The 26,315-nt window shown below is 36.5% G+C and overlaps 2 protein-coding genes across 8 annotated transcripts in view; both read left to right on the top strand.

Annotated features, from left to right (window-relative positions):
• The window catches only part of LOC142980965 (uncharacterized), a 91,989-nt gene extending 71,059 nt beyond the window's left edge, over positions 1-20,930 (top strand). For 3 of the 4 annotated variants that reach the window (XM_076126601.1, XM_076126598.1, XM_076126600.1), the window contains exons 8-12: positions 9,760-10,052; positions 10,130-10,338; positions 10,427-10,733; positions 10,820-10,980; positions 17,765-20,930. In XM_076126601.1, coding sequence (XP_075982716.1) covers positions 9,760-10,052; positions 10,130-10,338; positions 10,427-10,733; positions 10,820-10,980; positions 17,765-18,367 — 1,573 coding nt within the window. In that variant the 3' untranslated portion in view covers positions 18,368-20,930. The remainder of the gene's footprint in view (positions 1-9,759; positions 10,053-10,129; positions 10,339-10,426; positions 10,734-10,819; positions 10,981-17,764) is intronic. The other variant, XM_076126599.1, reaches the window with a different exon arrangement.
• A 2,005-nt stretch (positions 20,931-22,935) lies between these two features.
• LOC142980927 (uncharacterized) overlaps positions 22,936-26,315 on the top strand; it is a 130,150-nt gene continuing 126,770 nt past the window's right edge. For all 4 annotated transcript variants that reach the window (XM_076126538.1, XM_076126540.1, XM_076126537.1 and 1 more), the window contains exons 1-2: positions 22,936-23,869; positions 25,380-25,472. In XM_076126538.1, the coding sequence (XP_075982653.1) occupies positions 23,083-23,869; positions 25,380-25,472 (880 nt within the window). In that variant the 5' untranslated portion in view covers positions 22,936-23,082. The remainder of the gene's footprint in view (positions 23,870-25,379; positions 25,473-26,315) is intronic.

The following is a 26,315-nucleotide window of genomic DNA, read 5'->3' as shown; positions in this document are numbered from 1 at the left end:
CTGCCACCTCCCACCCCAGGTCGTTCACCCCACCTTCCTACTCGGTAGTAGGTACATAGGTAGATACACTGCAATTTTAGTTTCAGCTTGAATGAGGCGCGTGGGTGTACCGCCGTTTGTTCCCCGCCTTCTGACATAAGTTGAAACTTCTCGAAATCATTTCTTCAACTTGTATTTTTAGCATCCGTATCGTGAAACCCTCCAGTTTAAAAGTACGCTTTCGGGTTGTTTTAAATTACTCAGCTTGTTTTCTTTCTTCAAAATTTTGCAAACTTAATTTTGTTAACACATTTGTTCTTACAACTTAATACAATCATCTGGCGGTCCTAAAAGCGAAAATTGTTATAGGAGTGGATTAAAAAAGAGGGTCAACGGTGACGTCAATTGTGCCCTTTGTAGGCCTACTTGCGGTAACCACCCTTGGAGATTTATTTTGGATTTTTGAACCACTAAAGTTGTTAACGCTCAGTTACAAGAAATTCGTAATTTCATGGTAGTTCTGTACCGGCGGAATAACTTTATCGTTGCATGCGATCGTTTTAATCTTGCTTCGTTGCAATTCAAATCTTATGCATATTGTAATAAAACCACATTTACATCAGCGCAAACACCCATATAATTTGCAGACCCGTATCCAGATCGTTTGGCCTAATTCAAAAATACTGCATATTGATTTTACGAAGCGTATATGTTACTTGTCTGTGCCATTTAAAATACTGTTTCAATCTTAGAGCTGATTTGTAGTTACGAGTTGTTTTTCTATTATTGTATACGTCTCTGTGTAATTTATCTGTCGTGTGTTAGACAAGCATCTTTAAAGCCTTAGACAGAATAATAGGAAGCAATTACAGAGCAAGATTTCAATTGTCCTAACCGAAATTGCCGGTACAATAACGAGGTTTTATTTATAGTTTATTTGTACGTTGTGCACGTATCATATCCTAATGCTTATTTATGTTTTCCAATAACTCACACCTGGTCGCTACAAAATGAAAGTAATTAATATTGATGAATGAGGACAACGACATTCATTTCCCTTGATTAAAAGCACTCCTGTATACATTAAACTAAAAGAGACTTCAAAAGTATGACCAGACTTTTAAAATGTTTTTACACCAAAAATTGCAAAACTTAAGGAAAATATTTCCGAATACAAGTAAACCGTTGCTTTTTTAAAATTCAATTACCGACTTCTGCTAATTTGACTGTGAGTCTCTTTGAACCAAAATTGGTAGAGTCCAAAGGTAAAGGTAAAATACCACGCAAAATTCATTTATTAGGTCAAAAAAGTTCAGCTTCTTGTGGCAAGGCACCCGAGGCATTATAAGTAACCTCCTAGGCATTGCTTTCGTTTTTTGTAGACATTTTTTAACAACACCTTCAGCACATCTATACAGTTACAGTTTTTATAACAATGATTCAAAATTTAATCTTATCTCAAAAGAATAGCACCTACTCGCAGTATTTATGTACCCTAGAAAATATTCTTTATCAACGAATCCTAGTTATTATTTATGAAGAATCCGCGATTTCCTATAAAACCTCAATAAATCACACCATATGAATAGATTACTTGGTTTTGTTTGATTTATTTTGTTAGATATTCGTAGTCCCGGGACGACAATATTTTTTATACCATCGTATTCCCAGAAAGGTCTGGCCGATATCTATCGCTTCCTGTTTGGCCCGTGAAGTGATTAGATAGAATTGGAAATGAACTTATAGGTCACAAATATGGATGTTAATATTGATATTTGTTTGGTTAATGCAAAGGCGAAACAGTATTACAGTTGTTTGTTGCAAACACCAATGAGAGGGGCTTATCGGACGATCGCTCGACTGATTAAAATATAGGTGATGAAATACAGAGATCGGTAGAAATTTTGATATTATGACTCCATCATGCTGTGAAATACAAACGCATAGCGGAAAGATATAACTACAAGGCAATGACTAGCTCCTCTTTTGACTAAAGACATAAGTACATAAAAAAATAACAACTTTTTCATTTGATTTAAAAAAAAGACAACTTCCGCACTAAGAATATAATTGTTCTGAATTTTTGATATTTCATTTGTATTCTAAAACATTGTGCTACAAACTTACAATTAATATTTTCTTAACACTATCAATACGTCCCTGCACAATCGATTGTCGTTGCTCTCATTCTGTACCGTTTTAAAATTCTTGATTGACAGTTCGAATGGGGACGCACCGTTGTACACTCCAGAAACGAATCTTGGAGATATATCAAATGACTATATAACTGTACCGGTTTGTTCTTCAGGTGTCGTGACACTACTGTTTTGATTTAAGATACTTTGGCGTCTTATTACAGAAAAAATGATCGGCTATTCGACAGATGTTTGGACCGATTTTTACACGTGTTTCATTTTATTATTTTATAACTTAGACTCCGTGGCGCAGTGGTTTAGGTCACCACGCCGCTACCATTGTGCCAGGAAGTCGTGGATCGTCGTCGTTGATTCCCACACGGAGCATATATTTGTGCGATCCACAAATTATTGTTTCGGGTCTGGTTTTACTTTGTGTCCGTTATTTGTAAAAGACCCTGCGTCACAAAATCAATTCTGAGTGCGGAAGTTGTCTTTTAATAAAATGTTAAGTCGTTATTTTAATTTCAGATTTTTGTTCGTTATGCTTGATAATACGTTGAATACTAAGACGTAATTTTCGCGAGCAAGTTCTGAGGTCGTATACTAGTACGTCCACTTATTGTCCATTTAAAATATTACATCATGTATGCATTTGCCTCGCCGTGATTACAAATAACTTATTATGTTCAGTATAATTACGATGTAAATGGAATGTCGTGATTACATATTCTTTATCTTCAAAGGTAGTTTTCTAACACATGGCTATATCTACATACATTAGCATTCGGGACGTAGGATGGAATCAAAACAATCTATTATAATTAAACTCATATGCTAATACAGCTTATACCTAACAATGTTTGTTTTTAGTTATTTACTATTTGATAGCTCTTTCCCTGTTTAACATTTGGTTTTGAAAATATTAGGTCGTGGAAAAAGTTTTTTCGCATTATAGTATATATTAACTTGTAATAAAATCTTTTTGGCTTCAAGAATCACAAATGAGTACACGGTTCATTAGGTTTTTCTCAGTGAGCTCGTGAGGTACCCAAATATCGAGGTTTTGTGTAGAGAAAAGATTATATTACAAGTTCATACATACTATAATACGAAAATACTTTTTCCCCGACCTAATATATGATTACTAACTAAACTTCCTTTAAAACGTTTTCCAACATGTGTTTCCTATTCCTATATTACTCATATTGGATTCGAGATCTGTTACATTGACGCGATTATGACGCAAGGTGTGTGCAATGACAACGGTATTTGAGTCACGTAGCCCGTCAGACCAGGGCCGTGGGGGTGGGGCCGGGTCGACGGACGGACTGGCCCTAATTGCACAATAGCTGCAGCCCGCAAAACGCACCGCGAATTTCACCAAACACGACGCTACCAATTAACGTCGCCATCTTAAACACGCCACGCTAACCGTCTTAATTGTACCGATAACTGGTGTCTTCACGTGTGGAAAATACGAGAGCTAATAAGATGTATACCTGTAGATAATGACATAAATAATTAGTTAAACAATTAACCATCGAACTGACAGTTCTAGAACGTAGGGGTTGAAGTGCGAGATAAGAAAATTAGCTTTAAAATATCTTGATGAAAAATATGGAGTTAGCTTGAATTAATACTAGGATATCTGTTCCTCCTGAAGAATGTTAACACCAATTCTTTGTACTAATTCCAATAACTAGTATCAGTACTAGGCCCTTCATGTTTATCATTTACAACTAAACGAACTTATATCCTGTCTGGAAAAGCCCATACAAGATTACGTTTTATAAGTCACGTAGTACCAACTTTCTAAGTTTGCCAGTCACTCGAAAAAAAAGTTGGTAGCCACTGAATCAATAGACGACGGTGGCCGTATCACGTAGGCAACTAACTCCCAAAACTTGCCAAATATGACGAATTGTGTTATACATGAATTGGAAATATGAGGATATGCTAATGAAGAGGAAACAATTGATGCAATCATGTTTATTATTAGACATTGAGGTAAACCAGGTACACAATAAGTCCTGTAAACAACAAAAGTGTTATCTGACACCAATAAACTAACTTCCTTAGAGACTGCAGAAGTTACTATAAATAAGGTAATTAATATTGCAACACGGACTCTTATTTCTATATTATCCTGATTACTCATTTAAAATGTTACTTTACATTACATCAGATTATTGCGTACAGCTTAAGCACCGTGTCATCATTGTTCGCGCATGCTCTTACTTCAATTCGCAACTAAATCTAACCATTCATCTCACTAGTCTTCTGGAAGTGCAAAGAACAGCATCCTTAGTTAAAATATTGAACTTTTGGCCAAAATTTGCATCTTTACCCTTATTCGGGTATAGTTTTGAATGTCTGTTATAGTTTTGAAGAAATAATTTTCTGGAGAATATTTCCTATATCCATAAAACGTCGGTAGCTGTACCATCGCCGAGGTCCATTAGAGTCGGTGTTGTGTTACGCGGCTAAATTGTGGAACAACGCCGCTTGAAGCGTATCATATGTCCAAAGCTCGACTGCCAACCGGTTGATGGATTGGCAAACTGAAGGTATTCATGCCGAGAACAATTGCGTTTATTGAGGCAAGTGCTCCACGTGTTTTTGCTTTTACGCTTCTGTCTTATAGATTTTTGTATGAAGATATAGGGTCTTTGGATATGATTCGGAATTGTAGTCTTGAAACTCGTAAAGAAGGTATTGTAATCAATCTTTTTTATAGTTTATTAAAAACTAGTAATGCTTGAATTGCAAATTAACTATGAAAGATTCTCAAAAGTGACCATTTATTTGGTCAATTGATCAGTGCTCCTGTTGTAAATTGTGACGGAAAATTATAGTTTAAAAGTGTAAAAATTATAGTGAAGCAATCATTTTGAATTTACATATTATTAGCAGAATTCAAGTCTATTATATTGCTCAATAACAATAACCTATAGTCCAGTATTATTGTTGCTAAAAGAATACGAATTGTGATGATGTTGCTTACACAATTGCGATTCAGTATTGAATAATTGAATATTTGCACTTTTAGCTAATGACCAACAGGAAATAACCTCGTCCAAATGTGTCGTGGTTCATCGCCCTGTCCCGAGCACACGGTTCTTAAAATACGCTCTCCTGAACTTATTTAATCAATAACATACACACCGTCATGTACCAAATGCATTTAATATAACATGCTTTCTGTATCAAATAGCAGAATTGTTTATTCGCGTCTGATCGCAATAAACTCCCTCACGGGGCGGTTTTACCCTCGTGGGGACAACAAAAAAAAATATAACATGCTAATAGGTACAGACCGTATGTTGCTATGCAAACAAGTAATGTTATGACACAGAATTACAGCGATTATAACAATTTACGTCTCGCTATCGGATTTTTTATGAATGAGACCCTCTTATCTAGGCTCTAAACCTCCCGTGCATGCGAATATCATACTTTAGTAAGTGATAACGAGCTAACCTGCCGTGATCGGCGGCGCAATAGATCCACCGGTGGTTCGTGAACTCGATTACAAGTCGCGTGGCCGTCGAATGAACGCACCGGCTATCCTCAAAAATTTATCAAGAGTCGGTATCGCGCGACTGTGTAATGTATGTGTTTAGGTGAGTCGCGTCACGAGTGCGCCGCCGCCGTCGCCGCGTATCATTCGCGCTACAGACTTCGTAGCTAACGTACACCCCACGCGGCCACCCTACCGCCCCACGACGCTCTCGCAATCCCCGATCAGCTGTTCCAAGTATACACGTAAACCGGACCGTTTCGATACACTTACTTGTTTGACAACACCTCGTATCGATTATCGCAACATGGTAAGGAACAGTGCGATATTTAGTGGCTGTGATTAGTGATAATAGTGGACGTTTATTTCATACAAGTGCCTGTTTATTTTATTTTGTGATTTGTTTTCAAACGCCTACTCTGCAGAAAAATATATTGCGCCGTTCGCGAAGGTTGTTAAAATGGTGACAGTACATTAATCAAGTAATCAGTCGTCGATTGTATTATAAAATAAAGTTTTCCATTAACTGCAGTGACGCGATGCATTCAATATTCACGAAACAGTCTACTTACATAATATTGAGCCTACCTTCATTTTCTGACAATCGATAGTTTCCAAGAAACATGTGGTCGGTCGATATAACTAGATAGCCTAGCGTTTGTTTGTGTTCCGATTTTACGAGCTTTCCTTCGATTTTCTAGTGTTTATGTATTTTTAACGGCAGATAATGTTGTGTGATCGTACTGATAAAGTTGCATGAGCGGAGCATCGTTTCTTGTGCAGTGAGTGCGTTTGCGCTGGATATGTCAGTGTTGTTTGTGTGAGATCCGCTAAAATTAGCGGTCCTCGTCCCCCGCTGCACGCCGGTTACATAACCACCGGCCTTGACTCCCGCGCCGCTCTTCTCGCCACTCGATTGGCTCGATCTGCTGATTCTTCTACTTGATTCAATCGCTGAGCTAGGTCTATAAATTACAAAATTGACAAGTTGCATTGTCGAACCGGAACGTTCATAACCTCTGCAATATTTTATTGTCGTGTTCATCTCACAATAGTGGAGCCTTGGGATTCTATTTAGTTTTCTGCAGTGGTTTGTTTGTGGTCCGTTCAGTGACTTGCAGTTTTACTACACATTGTTTGAACGCGCGTTTAGTTCAACGCTTGCATGGTGCTATGGTAATTTTATGACCCCACGCACGATAGTTCGATATATTGTTGTTCAGTACTTATCAGTTCTTTTATCGCATAGTTTCTACTATAATTCTTTTCTGTATTACGGTTAATGTTTAGTTGATTAGAAAGAGCACGAGCGTACGAAAATATAAAAATTATAATATTGTTTATCACATTCATAAAATAATAAATGTACCGTGACAATCAACAAAGCAAATAAATAGATTATATTAATGTGTTTGTTATTCTAAATATATTTTTTAACTATCTTTTATATAGCGTTCGAATCAAAAATAGACGATTTACCAACAAATTTACTATTTTATGGCAGCATAAATTGATAATTTATCATTTTACAGTCACACAATAACATCCACAGGAAAATATCTTAAGACATTTCCACGTAATACTCGCTTAACTTTCCTACAAAATAATGATTCAAGTGATGTGGTGTGGTGATGTATATGATGACGTCACGAGGCGACCTTGACCGTAGCAGATGTAGTTGGTGAATTGCGTTGCCCATTGAACGGTATCACGGTATTCACGGCCAAGGCTCCCCGACCAGCTGCTCTCATTTCTTTCTATCTTACGCAACAACAAATTAAATTCTACTTTATCATTTATCTCTTCTATATTAGGATTATCAAACATTTTATTATGTCGGGACACTCATATCACGTCTTATCGAAAAATTATATCATACACATTTCGTTGTTTGGATTCAGATAAGCCCGTCTGCAGTTTTTTGTGTGTTTAGTTTCATCATTTTTATCGTGAGGTAATTTGATGCATCAATCTAGTGTGAAGGCTCCTCATGATTCAAGTCGTAGAGTTAGAAACTTTGTACACGGAAAGTTTCTGCCAAGTTGTTTCTAACGCATCTTAGACCCTGTTTCCTTTCGACGTGTCCTTTGACTATTCTTATCAGAGGGGTCTACGTTTGAAATGCATCAAAGAGGCGGCATTTCACCGGCGTCTGGTCATGTAAGACGATGTATTGAAATCCAGAGTGCAATCGATATGGACAAACCTCGTGGCGTGGTTGCGCGCGCACTCATCCCTTCGCCTCTCTCCTGGTGAATGGCCGGTCTAGAAAACAAGAGGGCTGATACAGGGGGTGAGTGCAAGGTCGTTAGCAAGGCCGCACTTACTACCATCAATATATCTCTTTCTACTATTCACTTGTCACATCTCACCGTCTCTCTCACTCTAATTGACTTTGGGAGCGCGTAAGTGCAGCGTCCAAATAACACACCCCTCTTCGCGATGTCTGGCTGTGATTAATCGTCTCGGGTTATTTTGGTAATACTCGATAATAAATTATACGTAACTGTTGGATGTTTTGTCTTGCTATAAATAAATCAGACTTAGGAAATAATTGTGTTTCATAAGTAGGTACTTACGAACTTTGAAGAAGTTTAACTCCTTTTCAAGAACTTCAATTCTGTACTTGAAGTGTATTGTCATTAGTAAATCGCTTGTGATTTCAATCAGATAATAAGAATTTAATCAGTGACGATATGGCAGAATGAAAATAACATTTTCTATTCTTTATCTTTTAAAACCGTGACCAATTACAATTAGTGATTAGACAGAAGTTAATTAGCAATTTTTTCAAACGCCATATTTATTTAGATAACCATTCTTTTAATTGCTAATTGCACCTTCCCGTCAGATATCATGCGACGTTTCGCACGGAAAATTAGTGTTAATTTAGTATTATCGCTAATAATCGCACATTATGTGTAGGTATGTGTAATTTTCCGTTGCAGGCGTTATTTATAATGTCAATGAAAACTTGAACCATGACAATTGTCAACAACATTTTATCTCAAATGTATATGCGTATCACTAGTGTTGATTTTGATAGCATTGACGCAAATGTGTACCGCAGGGCCAACGAGGTTTATACGCCTTAGGTTATCTCCGATGGGATGTTCATTAATTAATCCTAATATGTAGAATATTGTAATGATGGTCGCGTATCAAGTGTTAGTTTTATCTTATTATCAGGTATCGCTTCAGTTTGTCAAACGGGTTCTGGCCGTGTTTCAGTGCGCACGCGTTGATTGATTGTACACTCGGCTCCAAGTTTTTGTTTGCTTCCTCAACTAGTGTCGTTTCTTGCGTACTCTAAATAATTTTGTCATTTTTCAAGTTTAGTCTCCGTTGTACGGTGAACGTTTGAGATGTAAATCGTTTGAACGCTCTTCTATTCACTTTTAAATAAGGTATGCATATATTTTCTTTTTGATTGACATTCTCGTTTCTAATATTTAAATCTCGTTTGAAACGAATATTTTACTTTGCATTCTTTGATTTAAAGTTACGGTTTGAAGTCGTTATTGTTTTTATGATAATCTTATTAAAGGTAGCGTTTTCCTTTCCGTATGCTTCGGTCTTAAGCGTATCTATAATAACGTGTGGTTAAAATCCAGTGTTTCCTTATTTGCAATTCAATATAAGAATAAAACGCCTATGCATAAATTATGCGACTCGCAGAGAATCATCAATTGACACAGAGCTGTGTAGACATGCAACAAATTAGCGTTTATCCATCTGTTCCATTACGTGCAAGTATAGCTCGGAGCTCGTCGATACCTACTTCGGCCTTGAATACTGTTGACTGATTACTTGCTATTGTATATCTTACACCGCGACGCCAATATGTTCTAACTATTGCGCTTATATAGCACACTATTCACACTTCCCGCTTCTTCACACCTTTACAAAACCGATTAACACTGGAATGTTTGATTCTCTCTCGTCTAATGACCGTGCAGTTTACATTATAGTCCATTATACAGAAGCACTTGTATGACGTACCTGATTTATGTGTGTACGTAAGGCGGTAGACCGTGACACCTAATAATGTGCATAACATTATGAAACTCGGGCGCGGCCTGTGTGGGCATCGCTCGTTATCGTGTAATGTTCTGTTCACAGTGGCATCGAGTGCAAAGATGAGGTGTTTGCCGCACACCAGGTGCAGCACGCCGATCTGAAGCCCGTCGTGGCCCCGATCGCGCCCGTCTCTGTACCACTGCCCGTGCCCGCTCCCATCGAGCCATTAGGAAACGGCGCTATAGTTGGTATCGTTCTACCAGAAGAGGAACGTCCTATACCTGTTACTGAACAGATATTCGCTCCGCGAAAGAAAGAAATGAACAAAGGCTTTCTCATGTTCTCCCAAGACGAGGGACTTACAAGTGAGTGGCACTCGAACTTCCACAGCTTAGGTACCCGTTGTTGCTTTATTGAGTTGTCTTATCATATCATAAGGTTTACCTGACAATAATATCGGTGTTGTTTACAGTGCTTAAAGACGAGCCGGAAGATCTGACACACTTGGCACCCACAGCTGGCGATGCTTGTATCCCTCTAGAGAACAGTCCGTTCGACATGTTCGATGAATTTATTCTGAGCGATAACTATTGCAGTCTGCTGGGCGACGATCTGACTAACGGATCGCCAGTAGACTCTTTAACGCCAGATTCCCTATTATTGTCCTCGCCAGAACCACAGGTAATTACAGCACACATGCTTTTTAACCTTGCTTTATGCTTGTTGTCATATATTGGTTTGGGCATTCTAACAAAAATATCATTTTCAGGAAAACGATTCGTCATGTGAACAGTCGTCGTTATTAACAGAACTGTCGTTAGACGCGTTTGACAGCAACAGGTCAGATAATGACATTGACGATGGAAACTCACCGTTTATCCCGACGAGTGACGAGCTGCCGGTGTTGGAGCCGGCAGTCATGTGGGGGGCTCTGCCCGACAGTGTGAGTCTAGCGAGACCACAACCCACAGAGACACAGACAACGTCGCCAGCACCAGCGCTACAGCGCTTGCTGACGGCGTCCACCACGGGACCACCGCCACAGGATCTCATTACGAATATATACTCCGACTCAGGTACACACCACTTCAAGATGAATATAATGGAATAATTTACGATAAAATTGTTTTTTCTTTATTACAATTTTATTCATTGTCATCAGGTCTAATACCAAGCAGAAGCGTCGCGACATGGGACACTGGTGTAAAGAGAGTGATGAAGCAGGAGCAGGAGCCGTGCGCTAAGCGCGTGAAGCGCAGCCCGTCACCGGTGCAGGCGGCGCCGGCCAGCAATCCTTCCTCCAGCGTCCTCATGAACCTCCTGGTGAGCGGATGCGACGTCGACGCCGGCTACATCTGCATGGTGCAGTGCCGGCCCCGACACAAAGCGAAGGCCTGAGGCCACTCCCCGCTAAACAAATAAACTGTGATAATGCGCGTCCAGTGTTCAATCAATCGCCTGTAAAAAAAAACAATTTCAGTGCTATCTCACAGACTTACTCTGGTCGGATTTAATACGAATTAATGTTAAGTACAGTGCCGTCGATACTTGTGATATTACCGTATACAAATGTACCAGTATCTGACTGAAAGTCGCATCAAACTTGTAATCGGAGTCCTATGAGACAATAAGCGTCGGAAGCCAGATTAAAGTCTGAAAGGCAGGGCAATTTAACCGTCAGGCGGCCAGTCGAGGGGACTTAGTGCTAGGGCTGGTTAGTTTAGTTAATCTTCCACACTGTTGCAATCTCGTGCTTGCGCCGCAGGGCGTTACCAGAATTAGTTTTAGTCGATTAAGTAGAAGTTCGCTTTAGTTACGACGGTGTATAATTGAAGCAATCGATTGTTATTGTTGACTTTAGTGCTTAAGTTAAACGTGCGCATATCGTGTTGGTTATGTGATGAATCGGTCGAATCGTTCCTAGGTTACTTAGTTACCGTGAGCCCCTGCCAGTGACGCGGGGGGCGCCGCGCACTCCGTCTTATGTTCGTAGCTCGAACCGAGTCAATATTAATAGGTTTAATAATGAACCCTGTACTCAGAGGTTATCGCTATTTATTCGTTACTGTAAGTTACGTTTAGTCGTCTATGTCTAATCTTATTTTTTACATCGATTATAGAGTTAGTGCTCGTACGACGTTAGTCAGACCATATTTTAGAAGTATTGTTCAGATCGTTATGTATTTTATTCAGAGTTTATCGTAGCGTGTTGTTGTCCCGGGCGGTAGTTGGACGATGCGACGGCCGATGGATGTCTACACACTTTCCACTGCCAAATGATACAAAGTACAACTTAGAACAAAGTGTAGTTGTGTTGTATTACGGTCTTATGTTCGTCTCTTACGGAACATTTGGATGCCTTTACATTATAGTGTGCGTTAATCACTTAACTACATCTCACATGAGAAGACAAAACCAAGCAATTGGCTCTCTAACGCGTATGCAACGCAATTTAAGTTGCGTTGCAGTTGAATCAGTATCGCCATGATATTCATGTGCCAATATTTGATTGAATAAAAAATAAAGTGTGTTTTTGCTGTGCTTATGTGAGATAAACGTTAAGTACCAGTCATAAAACGAACTAATTATACTAAGTAATCACGATATACTCGAAGTGTAGATATAATGTGCTTGGCAATTGTCATCGCAGTAATATTATCAAAATTAAAAGACGTAACATAATAATATCATTACTTGTCGTCGTTGCTATTTTAATAAATTTATAGTATGTATATGAACGATGTATTAGAGAGTTATTTATTTTTCTGGAGAGAAATAAATATTGTGAAGTTGACAGAAAATATCTGATAATAAAAGAGATAAAAAAAATAGTTGTGATAAAAAGGTGCACCGTTTTATTCTCCCATCCTTTTCCTATAATCCATGAGTTTTGGCTTTGATTGACAATGAAACACATTTTTTTATATGACCATTATATTCTTTAAATTACTTTACAGCTATTAAGAGTACGACTCTATCATTGAGTAGAGTTTTAATTTTAACGGAAACTGAGGCATAACTAATATTTCTAGTTTATTGTTTGACATTTGGTCGATAGAACTTCGATATTTATCGAATCGCTCGTGATTGACGTTAGTTCGATAACCAAGGTTAGCAACAAGAGCTATCCAAACAAAATAATAAATCTCATTTAAAGATCCTATGTGTAAATTAATTCCAAACATTTTAGCGCCGTCATATTCAAAAAGTATTTGAATACTAATTTATTTGCATTTGTATATTAAAGAGCGATCTTTATGCAAATTAATAATTGGAATTTTTAAGTAAAATCTAATTATAAAGTTCACATGGTGTCTGTATATTTATCTGGAATATTCTAGCATATGGCTGGACAAACAGTCGAGGAAAACATAGACACGGTTTTACGAAAAAAAAAATGCCCTAGCAACGAATTCCGTGGATCGCTAACTTACTGACATTATTTATAGATAGAAAACTTGTGTATTCCGGTTTTATACATACATTTACATAAGAATAAATAATTTTGTATTTAATTTGTGACGTAGTAAACACGTATCGGTCAGACGGGAAACACGTGGTCATTATAAAGTTTAACGTAAACCGGTTCAAATGTGGACAATGTAGTACGATAGTCGAAAGAATATTCATACGTTTTAATTCAATTTATGGATGATGTATAAAAAAGGAGGAAAAAAGTGCAGAAAATCAGAAGATATGGTCTCTATTTATCTCCATCGGAAAATTAGAGATTGTTTTCTTCGATTTCTTGACCTTTAAGGTCTTAATCTAAAATAGCATTTTGTTTTGACTACGTATGAATATAACAGCATTGATAAATCAAATAACTGATTGTAATAAAAACAATTGTAAAGCAGACAGGCAACAGGATGTTCTAGACAAAGATAAACAGTTTAATCAATGAGGCTGTGATTCAGTACACACGTCACACGTTTTTGTATCCATTCTCAAAAGGGCTATTATATCTAACTAGCTTCCCACCCGTGGCCTTGTCTGCGTGGAATTCCGTACCCTTCGGTAGGAATTTCCAGAAATCTTCTCTTAGTGGACTCAGCTCTTCCTAGGGAATTTTCATACCAAATTTCAACTTTCTTCGCTCAGTAGTTTTGGCTATGCGTTGTCCTTCATTAAGTCAGCCAATCAGTCACTCAGTAACGGAAGAGTTTTATATAAGTACATGTATATAGACGGATTTCTTCCAGAAAACAAAGAAAAATAAATCTTCAATGGAATAATTAATGGACACTGGCAAATCCCTAGAGAATTATATTCTCAGAGTGCGTTACTCAAGTTAAATTGTTACTGGATGAAGTTTTTTGGTACGAAATTGTTTGTGGAAGTCTTAAGGGCAATAAGTAAAGAAAAATCCGTCGTAAGCTGTGGCCCGGGGCGCTATGGGCGTCCGCAGATTGCACCCTGGGATAAAAGGCTGTTGACACCGGGACTTTCGGTGTCTTGTTATTTCTTCTTCCTTTTTACTGCACGTTTGAGTGCTTCTAAGATCTAGTACTATGATATTTCAAACCCTTGAATATCTTTTATTTTCCATCATAAATAGAAGGACTGTGTTTTGCGGCCTCTTCTAAATTCTGCGTAAGAATAGTTTCTAAAAATATCTTGATAGTTTGAAACATAAACAAGAAGTGATCATCATTATGATGATTGATTATAGTTTGGAATTCAGATGATAAATATATACGGTCCTACCGGTTGGGGTCCCCGGGTAATTTATTTAAATCGTAGCCCTGCCGCTATTACGCCCAACGTCAAAATCTATTGAGAGTCCACTTAAAATTTTGGTCTCCGGAAATATTACTAGAATTATAAAAAAATAAAAAGAACATAATTTGGAAGTAGGCAAAACATACTGCATTTTTATTACCAGTCTTTTATTCTTTAGTCCCATCTTACAACGAAATCCGTTTCCCTGCAATTTTTCTTCCACATCGCTCTATCTGGACTGAATTTTTCTTGAGCTGGTAAATACAAACATACAATATTCTTCCTCAATAAATTATTACACGCGTTGAAGGTTAACAGTGATCACATAAGCCCCTGAATGGTACAAGAATCCCTAGGGAGTGATAGCATAAGCCCGGGGAGTGCCCGGTCCATGTAACGGATGCCCCAATTATTACTACTCACGGCTTAATCTCTACTTACTGGCTTTCATTGAAACAAATAATATTTGTTTACTACAGATAAACTATGCCTCTATATATTTTTTTAATTTTTACGTCATTGTTTATTGTTTTTTTTTTATTATCAATACGCGTGTGTTTTTTTTCTTATGGAAAGTTTACATCATGTTTTTTTTTACGATTTGGTTATCGAAGATGTGTTGTTTATAAAACGATTGTTAGATCTGTTCTATATTAGTACGCGCGTGATATATTGCGTCGAAAATTGTATTTTGTGAGATATTTAAAGCATTTTTGGAATAAAAAAAGTTTTTGTTAATCATAGATTCTCCAGACATGATGTGAATGAGAAAGATTTTGAATTAAGTTTTTTGATGATAGATAAATCGTAATATAAATCTTTTTGAAGTCAATTCAATAGATACAGAGACAAACAAATAAAGTCTCCCTATTGTATAAGTGGACATGATTGTTTTACATACATGTTTGTGTTTAAACATTGTATGAGCTCATCGTACGACACTCGTTGGGTGCTAATTCTTGCGTTAAAGCGTAAAACATCTCATGAAACGTTTTAAAATCATTACGAAACTAATTTTATGGACAAAGTTACAACTGGCTTGAAAAATTACTTGCGGTCACTACTGCAGTAAAAAAAGAATTAGGATGTATTTGTAATTCCTTTGCCTGTAATTGCTAGATTTTTTTTTGAGAAAAGTTTTTTTGTTTGTTGCCTTCATGCTATTGCTTGTGTATTAGAGAAAAAAATACTTAATTGAACTTTGGAACTAAAACCTTTAAATATCCAAAATTGTTTTGAAAAATAATCACGTAGGTATGAATCTGCCCAGTCATTTGAGCTCTACAAAATCTACGTTAGTGTGGTCGAGGTTAGTCAATAATTCATAATGATGACTAAGGCATTAATCTTACGAGCGATAGTTGTTCAAAACTTCAAACCCATTAATTACATTGCACTTTGAATTAAACCAATAGAACAACTACAAAATTTTATATCGTACACGTCCATTTATAATTGTTGTCAAGACAAAGCGACAATAAAATTAGACAATATGACAACTAGAAAAGTTTATATTATGCACTTACCTTTATAACTGTATTCAAGATAAGTAAAATTATGTAAATGAGAATCTGTAAACATCAGTCACACAAAATAAATATAAAGCTTGGACTACACTGTTGTTTAACACCCGCATACAGCGTAACGCTTATTAAAACTACATAAAATTGAAACAAGACACAAATAAATTGTATGTCGCATGCACTTGTGTTCGTGGGTTAATTTAGTTTTTATTTATCGACCATACGCCATGTCTGACCGCAGTGCACCAACATGACGCCAGTCAATTATACTTAAATACTTAAACGCCCTGATTTTAGTTGATCGCTTTGTGGAATTAGGTGAACGAACCGAAAATATGAGCGCTGTAGAAAAAATCTAGAACTTTAAACTTTATATTTTAAAACAAAAATACAATGACGGAGCTCTCTCCCAGAGAAATGCAGTCCCAGAGCTTTTCAAATCAAAGTAATTGGGTATCTCTTGGATAGGCATGTAGTATCTTAGTTTTGATCGTCACTTACCACCAAATGAGATGGGTGCCAAATTCTTAATCCAATATTGAATAATAAAATTAATAAAGGGTAGATAACAGTACTTAATTTCGAGCTTATTACTTCCACTTACAAGCAGAAGGAATGCGGGTCAAATATTGCAATACAAATCTTTGTTTCGAACCCCTACAATTCCGAAAGATAGGGCTACGCGAGACAAACATTATTTCATATTGTGTCTGGTATACAATAAAAAATATTATAGTCAAAATTATATTGTCACAGTGTATTGACACTTATAATAGTCAAAATTTGACCGCAATAGTCGTAAATAAAGGCAAAATACACTGCTAAATAGTTCAATGAATATACTAACTCAACACAAACACACAGAAGTGAGGCTCTCTAATAGAGAGCGCAAACGTTAGCGAATATCAAACAACTCCTTAATTAAAGGAGGTAACATGAGCTCTCAAGGATTGTACACAATTCCATTGCTCTATTTTAACAATAAATCAAGCCATGTACGTCAGATTATTGTGAGAAACAGGCAGTGTACGACGAAATGCATGACTGTGGCTGTGGTTTTAGAATACGTGATCTTATGCAGGTTCGGCTAATTCCTATAGGAGATATGCGTCGTAACTTTTTAAAATTGCAAATATTTTAGTAAATAATGCACGGTCACGTTAATTCTTATTTAATATTAGAAAAAAACATGTGTTGTTGAATAAAAAAGTAAACGTGGACTTATTTTTGATTCAAATATGTAAGATAGTCCAAAAATTCTCGCGATGATTTTGTAATTCCTTAATAAAAGTTTGATAAAACATCGGTTTGATACAGATTTTAGCAAGTTAATATTTCGTTACACATCTCTTTCAGTAAGTGCCAGCTTAAGATTTTATAAATAAATATCGATTAGGTGTATCAGGCGGAATTCTCACAGCTGTTTTCATACAAATGTAGGTCTTTTTATTTGTCGGATAAGTTATCAGACACATTCATAATCTGGCCTTTATTCCTATGCTCATATAAGATCCTTTAGAAGTGGTGAAACTCGGTCTATACAATCGATTTATGCTAGTATCTGTATTAAATCTCATAACCTACGTCACAAGCCGTCCACGCGAAGTAAACTGTGTAAATACTTGTATTGTTAAACAACGTGCGTTTGCATCACAAAGGAGGATTTATCTAAACTCCACTCATCCGCTTCCCTGAATACTTAACGTCAAATACATCAAGTGTTTCTAATGTCATGGTCAAAGCTAATACTCTGGAACAAGTTTTAAACTATGCACCTTTTTAGAACAACATTGCAATATAAATTAATGTGTTTAAAAAGATAAATGTATAATGTAACTAATGTATTTCTTTATGGTTTACAGGAGCTGCAACAGCAGTTACCACAGCCGGCTCAGCAGATGCACCAGAACTACCAAATGGTTAGGAACCAACAGCAAATCCCACAGCCGAATCACATGAACCAAAGGAGCAATATCCCTATGTCCGTTATAAACGTCCTTCAAGGGATACCAAACAAGCAGATGATACGTTCAAATACGCCAATGAACGTAATGCGCACAAATATGAATTCCAGCCCCATGTCTCCTTTGAGCCTCAACATCAGTCCCATGTATTCCTTACCATCCAGCCCTAACAGCTACAATAGTTACAACAACAGCCCGGCGATGAGCCCGGCGCAGAGGGAGCGCGTCATGAGCCCATACTCCACTCCTCAATCCCTATCACCCGTCGGGAAGTTCCAGCAGTACAGCCCTGGAAGCAGAATGATGTCCCCGGTAGGTGTCTTGAAGGGGTGTGACCCGTACTTGACGAATAAAATGCAGCCGAGCCCAGGGTTCCTCAACACACCTGAGATCCAGCTCGACTCAGTCCCTCTGACTAACGACTTCTGGTCCACGGAGTCCGACATGATGCAGGGCACCAGCGACTTGCTCACGGCCTTAGACGATGTTAAGCTAGTTTAGTATCTACCTTTAAGTATACGTTAGCATGTTAAGAGGTGATTGTGGAGTGATTTCTCGATTCACTTGGAACTGTTGTGGAACGATTGAATACAGCGATTTAAACCGTTTTATAATTCATTTCTTCACACAAACATTCCGAATAAAGCTTTGTTAGTTGAAAATTATTTTGTTTGAAATCACTCGGATGAATGCAGGGTCGCGAAGTACTAACAATAAAGCCGAAAGGGATTCCATGCGAATTTTTCGTTGCTCCACTTGTAAAACATTCTGTGTTATGTTTTATAACAATTTTAGTTTACATCATGTACAGATTTGACGTTATATTTGTTTGTGTTTCGCTTGCGTGGAGTCCTGGGCATTGCAACGATGTGACTTAGAGTTTTTATAGTATATTGTGTACGTTTGAATATGCCTTTCATGTATTCCATGTGTCTAGGTGTGTGTTGAACGTGTGTGACGTAAAATAGATGTTATACATTTGCGCTGATACATCAAGACAGGATTTTTAAAGTTAAACTTTTTTGATACGATATTATATTTGAACTGTTAGAGATGATAACACCATTTGGCGTTACCCCAAAAAATTAAGCGAAAGAAGTTATTACATTGTAAACATGACTAAGATTTTAAATCAAAATTATGCAACATAATTGTTTGGATAAGGTAGTATCAAGTACTGTCAAATCATTTTAATAAATATGAGTTTACAATGTGTTAAAATTATAATACACTCGCTTCTGTCTTGTTCTGTTAGCACGTTACTTCATAGAGATATCTATTAAATTGGATTATGGTTATTCTTACATAATTATAATTTCGTATTAATCGGCATTCATATTCATTAGAAACAATTCTCAAAAGAGTAAGCTTAGTAGCAGACGCTATGTAATTTTTAATTTATATTTTTATGATCAAATCGTATACTCATTTAGGTGATAAGTAATCATAATATTAAAGCTTTTTATATTCTGTCATAAACGGGAACATACTATTTATTTGCACGATCACTGCCTTTCTGTCACAGTATGTTTGAACGTATGTGACTGTCCATCCTTGCTTGACGCGACCAAAAACTGGTTTGCAACTGCAACGCAACCTACAACGCATTTCAAACAAGCGTTTTACATACGCAACTGCATCCATTACAGACCGTTACAGTCGCAGATACGTTGCAAACTAGTTTTAATCACATTTCGGTTGTTATGAGTTTATCAATGTTTTTCAATAGGTGCCTAGTTGTCCACGCAACTCGAATAACTGTATTTATACGTTGTATGACGAGTAAGATAACAGTCGTGTATTATTTAATGACAAATACACAATAGTGTTCACTTTCCAAAGCAATATTAGAAGTAAGAAATACAGATGCATATTTATATTTGATTATTCCACTTATGTCATTAGATAGGACACGACTAATTCGCATTAAAGACAGAATAAGCCATGTTGTCTTGTAGCCCGATAAAAAAGTTGCCAAATTAACAAAAAAATACATTTTTAATTTAAATACGAGACAAAATGGCGGATTTCTGTCTAAAGGATAAAACGCACAATGTTTTTTCCAATAGTTTCATATAAGTTACTGTAAAAACAGTTTTTCTTTCGTAACTTTCGTTAAAGTGTCACATACGATACATTTTAAGTACAATCAGTAATCCTCTATCATTATATAAATAATGCAATTATTTTCTTATAATTTAAATCTCGATAGATTATTTACATAAATATTTAGTGTTAGTTTAAAATTAAGAGGGATTGTTAAAGATTCGACGACTGCGCTGGTTTTAATGAATTTGATTTATATCATAAGTAAAGAAACTCGTTTTAAATCGAGAAAGGTTTATATAAATTGTTATTACTTTATATATCTGACTCATTTCATAGTACAAGTAAAAATCACAGTATATGTTATAAGATGCAGATAAAAATCTCATCTTAGAAAATTACTTGTCATTATGAAACGGGTATTTTAAACACTCGACTTCAAGAATCAGTCATATGATATATCAAATGATCAATCATGTTGTGTCTATTGCGCGTTATACTAGTTTTTGTGACTGTATAACGCAACTTTGACGGAAAATTACTTTGACGGATCACGCTTAATCGGTAGGTGAAGTAAACTATTTCGCTTGAGCGAGAGGTGTTAATTTCGCTTATCTGGTAAACGATTAAGCAGAAAGCGTGAAAGTTATGTAAAATAGAATAAAAAAAAGAGAGAAAATAGAATGCATGAAATATGAAAATTCATATTTCATGCGTTAAAAGTTAATCATTTGTGACTGATTCTTGTAGTCATGTTATATTTTAATAAGTACGATTACTTTTTATAAGCATAATCAGATAAAATTTTACTGCCAATTCATAGTGTTACACAAATTTGTGTAATTTCTTTGTTGATCTATCTTTCGTACAATGTGCCATAGAATTTGTTTGTAACAAATTCTTCAGCTGTTTCACTCGGACGTCCTTGTATAACAAAAACACCAATATATGAATTATAAATTGTAAATATAAATCAAATTGTTTTATATATTTAGAGAATAAATTAGATACTATCATTGCATAATTGTTTTATTAGTCAGCCTTATCTTGGCCAGAAACTATTAGTCAATAATCTATAGGTAGGTATACTGATCGCTAATAGGACTTTAACCTTATCAACCTGGTTCGATCTCCAGGCTAGACAGTCAGATTTCGTTAGTCCTCTCTAATAGAAAAATGAAGTTTCTTCTTCAATTTCTTACTACTAACCGTATTTAAATAATGTAACTTCACAATTTTGGATACCAGGTACGATAAATCCTATCTATTGAAAGCTTTGAAAGCGAAATAGTATAATTATATCTAGTTATTGAGGAGTTTGTGGGAGACCTTTCCTCATAATATGGGACAGTAAACCTTATGACAAAAAAACTGACATCTACGACTACTGCTGACTACACTAACATCTAGATACGTAGGTAGGTATATAAACCAAGCAAAACTTGGTTTCATAGAGTAATTTAAGACTCCTAGTGCTGATCGAATCAGAACTTCAGGAGTATTCTTAACAGAATAAACATTGCGTCCCTTCACACGCAACAGACAACACTTAAGTCAAAGTATCTGAACCTAAGCTTCCATTCGCACTTAAGGGCTCTACACAAGGGACAGTGAGATTTTACCCCACTTCGCTACGTTAATGTAGGAAATGGGTAAAAACGTATAAAAGCGACGCTGAAGACTTCGTGGAGTTAATGGATGTACGGGCATGGTATTTGATGGATAAAAAAACTGTATAAGCAGAAATAATAATCTTTCATAAAAGCATTTATTTCATGTAAGTATAATATAATGTTACGAATTAAAAATCTCTTCGTGGTCTAAGTTTTCCTAGGTCTAAATAGATTTTTTTGCTTTCGATAGACTTTTATTACTAGTAGGTACATACCTACTGTAAATGAAACAATCATAACACTTGCTTAATTAATTATTAATACTTAAACTAGGTAGGTACCTACAATATGCATTATTAATGAGTTAGAGTATCCATTAAGAAATACTCAGGAACTATCTTGTAGCTACTCAATAGTCTGTTCTAATTTGTAAATTAAAAGGGACTTTTATGTAGGTAGTTAATTCAGATACTTATTAATCTATCAATACCTAACACCGTACTAGGTATACCCACGTAAATGTTACTGTACTCAGGATGTCAGCACAAATAACTCATTCATAAACAATTTTAATTAATTGTTTTGTTTGTCGACAAAAACAAAAGAATAGGTAGGTACGAGTAATCTCATGTGAATTACCTAGATTGCTATGATGATACGGTGATACCTACAGGCTGGATTGTAACTTGATGACATCGGTAAGTAGCTTTATACATGAAATCCAGCAAAAAGATTAGTGTAAGTTAAATTGTTTCTGAAATACGATAAGCGTGGTAGGAACTTACTGTAGTATGCCTACCCACTTGATGAGTTCTAGGGGTGAAAGCGCTCACTGACCTAAAAAGACGGTCGCAACTCGTTGCAAACTGAGAACAGCCAGAAAGCAAAAACTGTTGTTATCGTGATCCACATAACAAAAATAACACGCTTCTGCTCCGCTAAGAAATCTGAGGCGGCTTCGAGCTATGATCGAAATTCTTTTATGAAGCAAATAACTGTCTCGTGTTAAACTCGTATAAGTATTTTTTTAATTTCAAGCATTTAATTGTGGTCTCAATCAGAAAATTTATACCGTGTTTTTTATTTAATTTTACATGCAACGCCATCTATACTTTTTTGTTAATACTACTTAAAAAATTCTAACATGAAAATTTAAAATGGTTGTAACTAGTACCAACAGATGGCAGAGATGAGAAAAAATATTTTTGGATGTATATCTTATAAAACCTATTACATGAAATAATTTAATACGTATTTGAATTAACTGATACAATTTATTCATTCATCTTAATATCCGATTTAAATTAAATTATAAGTTGTCCGTGATAACTAACTGCGTATAACGGAATGTTGCAGTGTTTTCGAAATTAAAAAGATTATTGACAGTAAACGTCATTCATAATTCATTGCCCAAGTCGGTCGTTGAATAAAGTTATTTTTGTGCGTTTTATAATTATTCAGCGTAAATGGAATTGAGGATCTCAATGTTTAGAAGGAAAAGTTGAAGTGCGGTTCGAGTGTTTCATACTTGTGCTAGTGTGTATCAAGGTGACATCGATGGCATCTGCACCAAAACAAGTGAACGGCAAACCGTCGAACAGTAACGGCTCCCTGGGAAAGCGGAAGAAATCTCGTGGGAGCCGAGGCTCGTACCTGTCCAAATGGTTAGATAAGACCATGCACCACATCCAGGAGTCCACTCCCAGCATGGAGACGTATGAGACTTACGTAAATCCGGGTGTAAACTGGCCGATGGGTGGTTCTCAGTTTGCGCCTGGTTATGACCCTTATAGACAAATGTACGGGTGTGCGCCGGAGCCAATGTCACTGCCTACGTTGCCTACATCGTACCACCCACCTGTGATGCCTTTCTACGGGCCGGAGTATCGTTACGTGCCGGGAGTAAACAAGAGTATCCAAGTGCAGAGGCCGCGACTGAGGCGCCGGAGCGATCACAAGGCTGAGGAGGTGAACAGCACGCCTAGAGGCACGCCTACACTCTCTCACCCCACAAATTACTTGCAACCAAAGAATTTATCAGACAGTCAGGACTTTCAGAGCTTGCCTCCTATTGTGACGTCTGTTGGAGACACGAATTCCAACAGTGACATGAACGCCAATGATAAGGATGATGGCAACGCGAGAAGGTTCAGTGACCCCTGTGTGAGAGGTCTCCCGGATGTTGCGAGACCTGCTAATGGTGATGTGGACTCAGGGTCTGAAGCCAGTTCAGACTTGTCAGGCAGTCAGGTGGGCAGTCGGCTGCTGACATGTCTCTTGGACCAAATAACTACACTGAAAATGGCAAATGAAAGACTGAATAAAGACTTAATGGATACCAAAGGTAAGTTTTATTTATCTTTGTAAACCTTTAGTTTTATGCAATGATATTGCATTTGAACCAGCTTAATACTGTAATAGAATCTATATTCCAACTTGAAAGTCAAATGACAGTGCTTGCCAATTCTATGTAGGTATATAATTTCTTTATTGAGAGTAACCAACTGTAATAATAGAATTTGTCCTTGTGTTGTTGTGTTTTGTAGAATAGTTGCTCAAAAACTTTGAGAGGAGCATTAGGCATATCCCTAGGACCAGGTGACCTTGACAACAGCTTATATAAATAGTTCAATATTAAATCAAATCTTAGCATTCACCATTTTGCATAAATAGTTCAATATTAAATAAAGTCTGGGCATTTATTTCTGAACAGTTCAGTACTCCACATTAATAGTGCTAAACCTAGATACCAGTATATCACACTAAAAAATAAATTCACTATTCCATCCCTCTTTCTACATTTATAGAGAACACAAATTCCTCATGACTCATTTCACTGCACAAATATGCAGCTCCTACATTTTTTTGGTAAATCTGCCCACAACATGATGTAAGGTCATCCTTTCGAACAGGTACTCCTACTTGATCACCCACACGGCTATCTGAGTCAAGGATAGAACATGTATGAAATACTAATACTACTGTTTAACATAAACCAGTGATTATTTTAAATGTATGCTTGATGTGGCTGTTGAGAAAATCCTCTCCGATATGTTGATTTGAATGGCTCGGTTTTAAAATTTAAGTGTAAGTGATGAAGGCAGATGGGTTGGTGATTAAAAATACTGCTGGATATTAGTTTTAATATTGGTATTGTTATAGTTTTGTTCATAATTGTAATTTAAATTATACTGATATGCACAGTGCATGGGTTGTTGATTGTTTAGGAGTTGTCTTTTTCGGATTAATATATTTAATAAAAAACCTATATGACACTCTACATTGGTTTACTGATAAGAACTAGACAAGTCACTAGAACCAAGGTAGTTATTGCTGAAAATATTTAGGTATCATTTTATAAATTTATCATAGGCCACTTTGCATGGTTTATATATTTTTTGTTCAAACATATTCATAGAGGCCTTAAATTAACCTTACCAATGTTCTATTCTAGGCAGGTTATAAAGCTGGGATTATGTTAGATCAATATTTCTATTGCAATCATAAGCACTTTTTTTTCTTCTCCAAAAACCAAACCAAGAACCAAAAAGATCATTCTTGTAACAATGATGCTGTTGTTACAAGAATGATATTTTTGGTTGGCTCAACCACCTTTACAAACAGTATGAAAATCGTGTTTTTTGCAAAGATATCGAACCACCAGTTCTAACATGCTCTTCTATTACTCAGTTTACATTTCAACACACAAGTCCAAAGCCATAATTTATTCTCAAAATGCCAAGTATCAAGAACAGTTAGTTGTATTTTTTTCGCTATAATTAGTGATTACAGTGCGTGCAGTAATTCACCGATATGTTCCTTTCAACGGCAATTATAACTGTTATTGTTTACAGTGGAACTGGAGAATTTACGACAACACAACGCCATATTGAAGGGGTCCGGCTCGAGTATGGGAGCGACGCCTAATCACTCACTTAATGATAATGGTAAGTCTATATTTTTTTTCTTTTTATTTACGTCTAATCTAAAAGCCACATTAGCGAACCATGCGTCTGCGAAGAAAGGGAATAGGTAAAAATCATAGTGTATAAGGGAGGGTGTACTGGATTAACTGCAATATTTGGTACATGCTAATTGCTACATACGCCTTAACTGCTGAGTCTCTTAGTTCATTGCAGTCGTTAATACGTGACTTTCGAATACTCTGCATATATTTGAATATGGAAGAATGCAGGGATATTTATAATTCACTTACGACTATTTTTACGTTGAATCATCGTCTTTCTACGCTCTATGTTCTCACAATCTGTGTTTTCGTATATGTAAGGGCTCGTGTTCGTTCTCCTAGCGTGACAATGTGACCCCTTAAAATGACGCTTCTCACACCAAAATACGTCTAGAGTCTAGACTAAATATAAATGCATTCTGGCAATCAAAACAAATGTCCTCATCATAAAGGAATTCGGTCTTTCATTCTCCACTACACAGTGATGGCACATCATGGCGCCACAAACTATCCTTTTCCTTGTTTTCTATTTGTTTATTCACAACGTTTAACAACCTGTTACTTCTGAGAAGGCAATTCATTCATATTGCACTAATATGCATATAATGCCACATGCATGGAGTCACTCTTGCGTGACCTAGATTTGTCTGTAATTTGTATCCCATTAACAGTATCGCTCGTTTGTTTATGCTGTTAGTTAGAATAACTGTATCATAATACGCGGTTTTGAAGGAGATCAGTTTATTTATTTTATACAGTACGAACTGTACGAAGTAGTCCAATGTTATTTTATATAGTACAAAGACATAATATTTCACACAAT

The sequence above is a fragment of the Anticarsia gemmatalis genome, chromosome 19, assembly GCF_050436995.1.
Source record: "Anticarsia gemmatalis isolate Benzon Research Colony breed Stoneville strain chromosome 19, ilAntGemm2 primary, whole genome shotgun sequence".
Taxonomy (NCBI): Eukaryota; Metazoa; Arthropoda; class Insecta; order Lepidoptera; family Erebidae; genus Anticarsia; species Anticarsia gemmatalis.
This window is presented reverse-complemented; position numbering and strand designations above follow the sequence as displayed.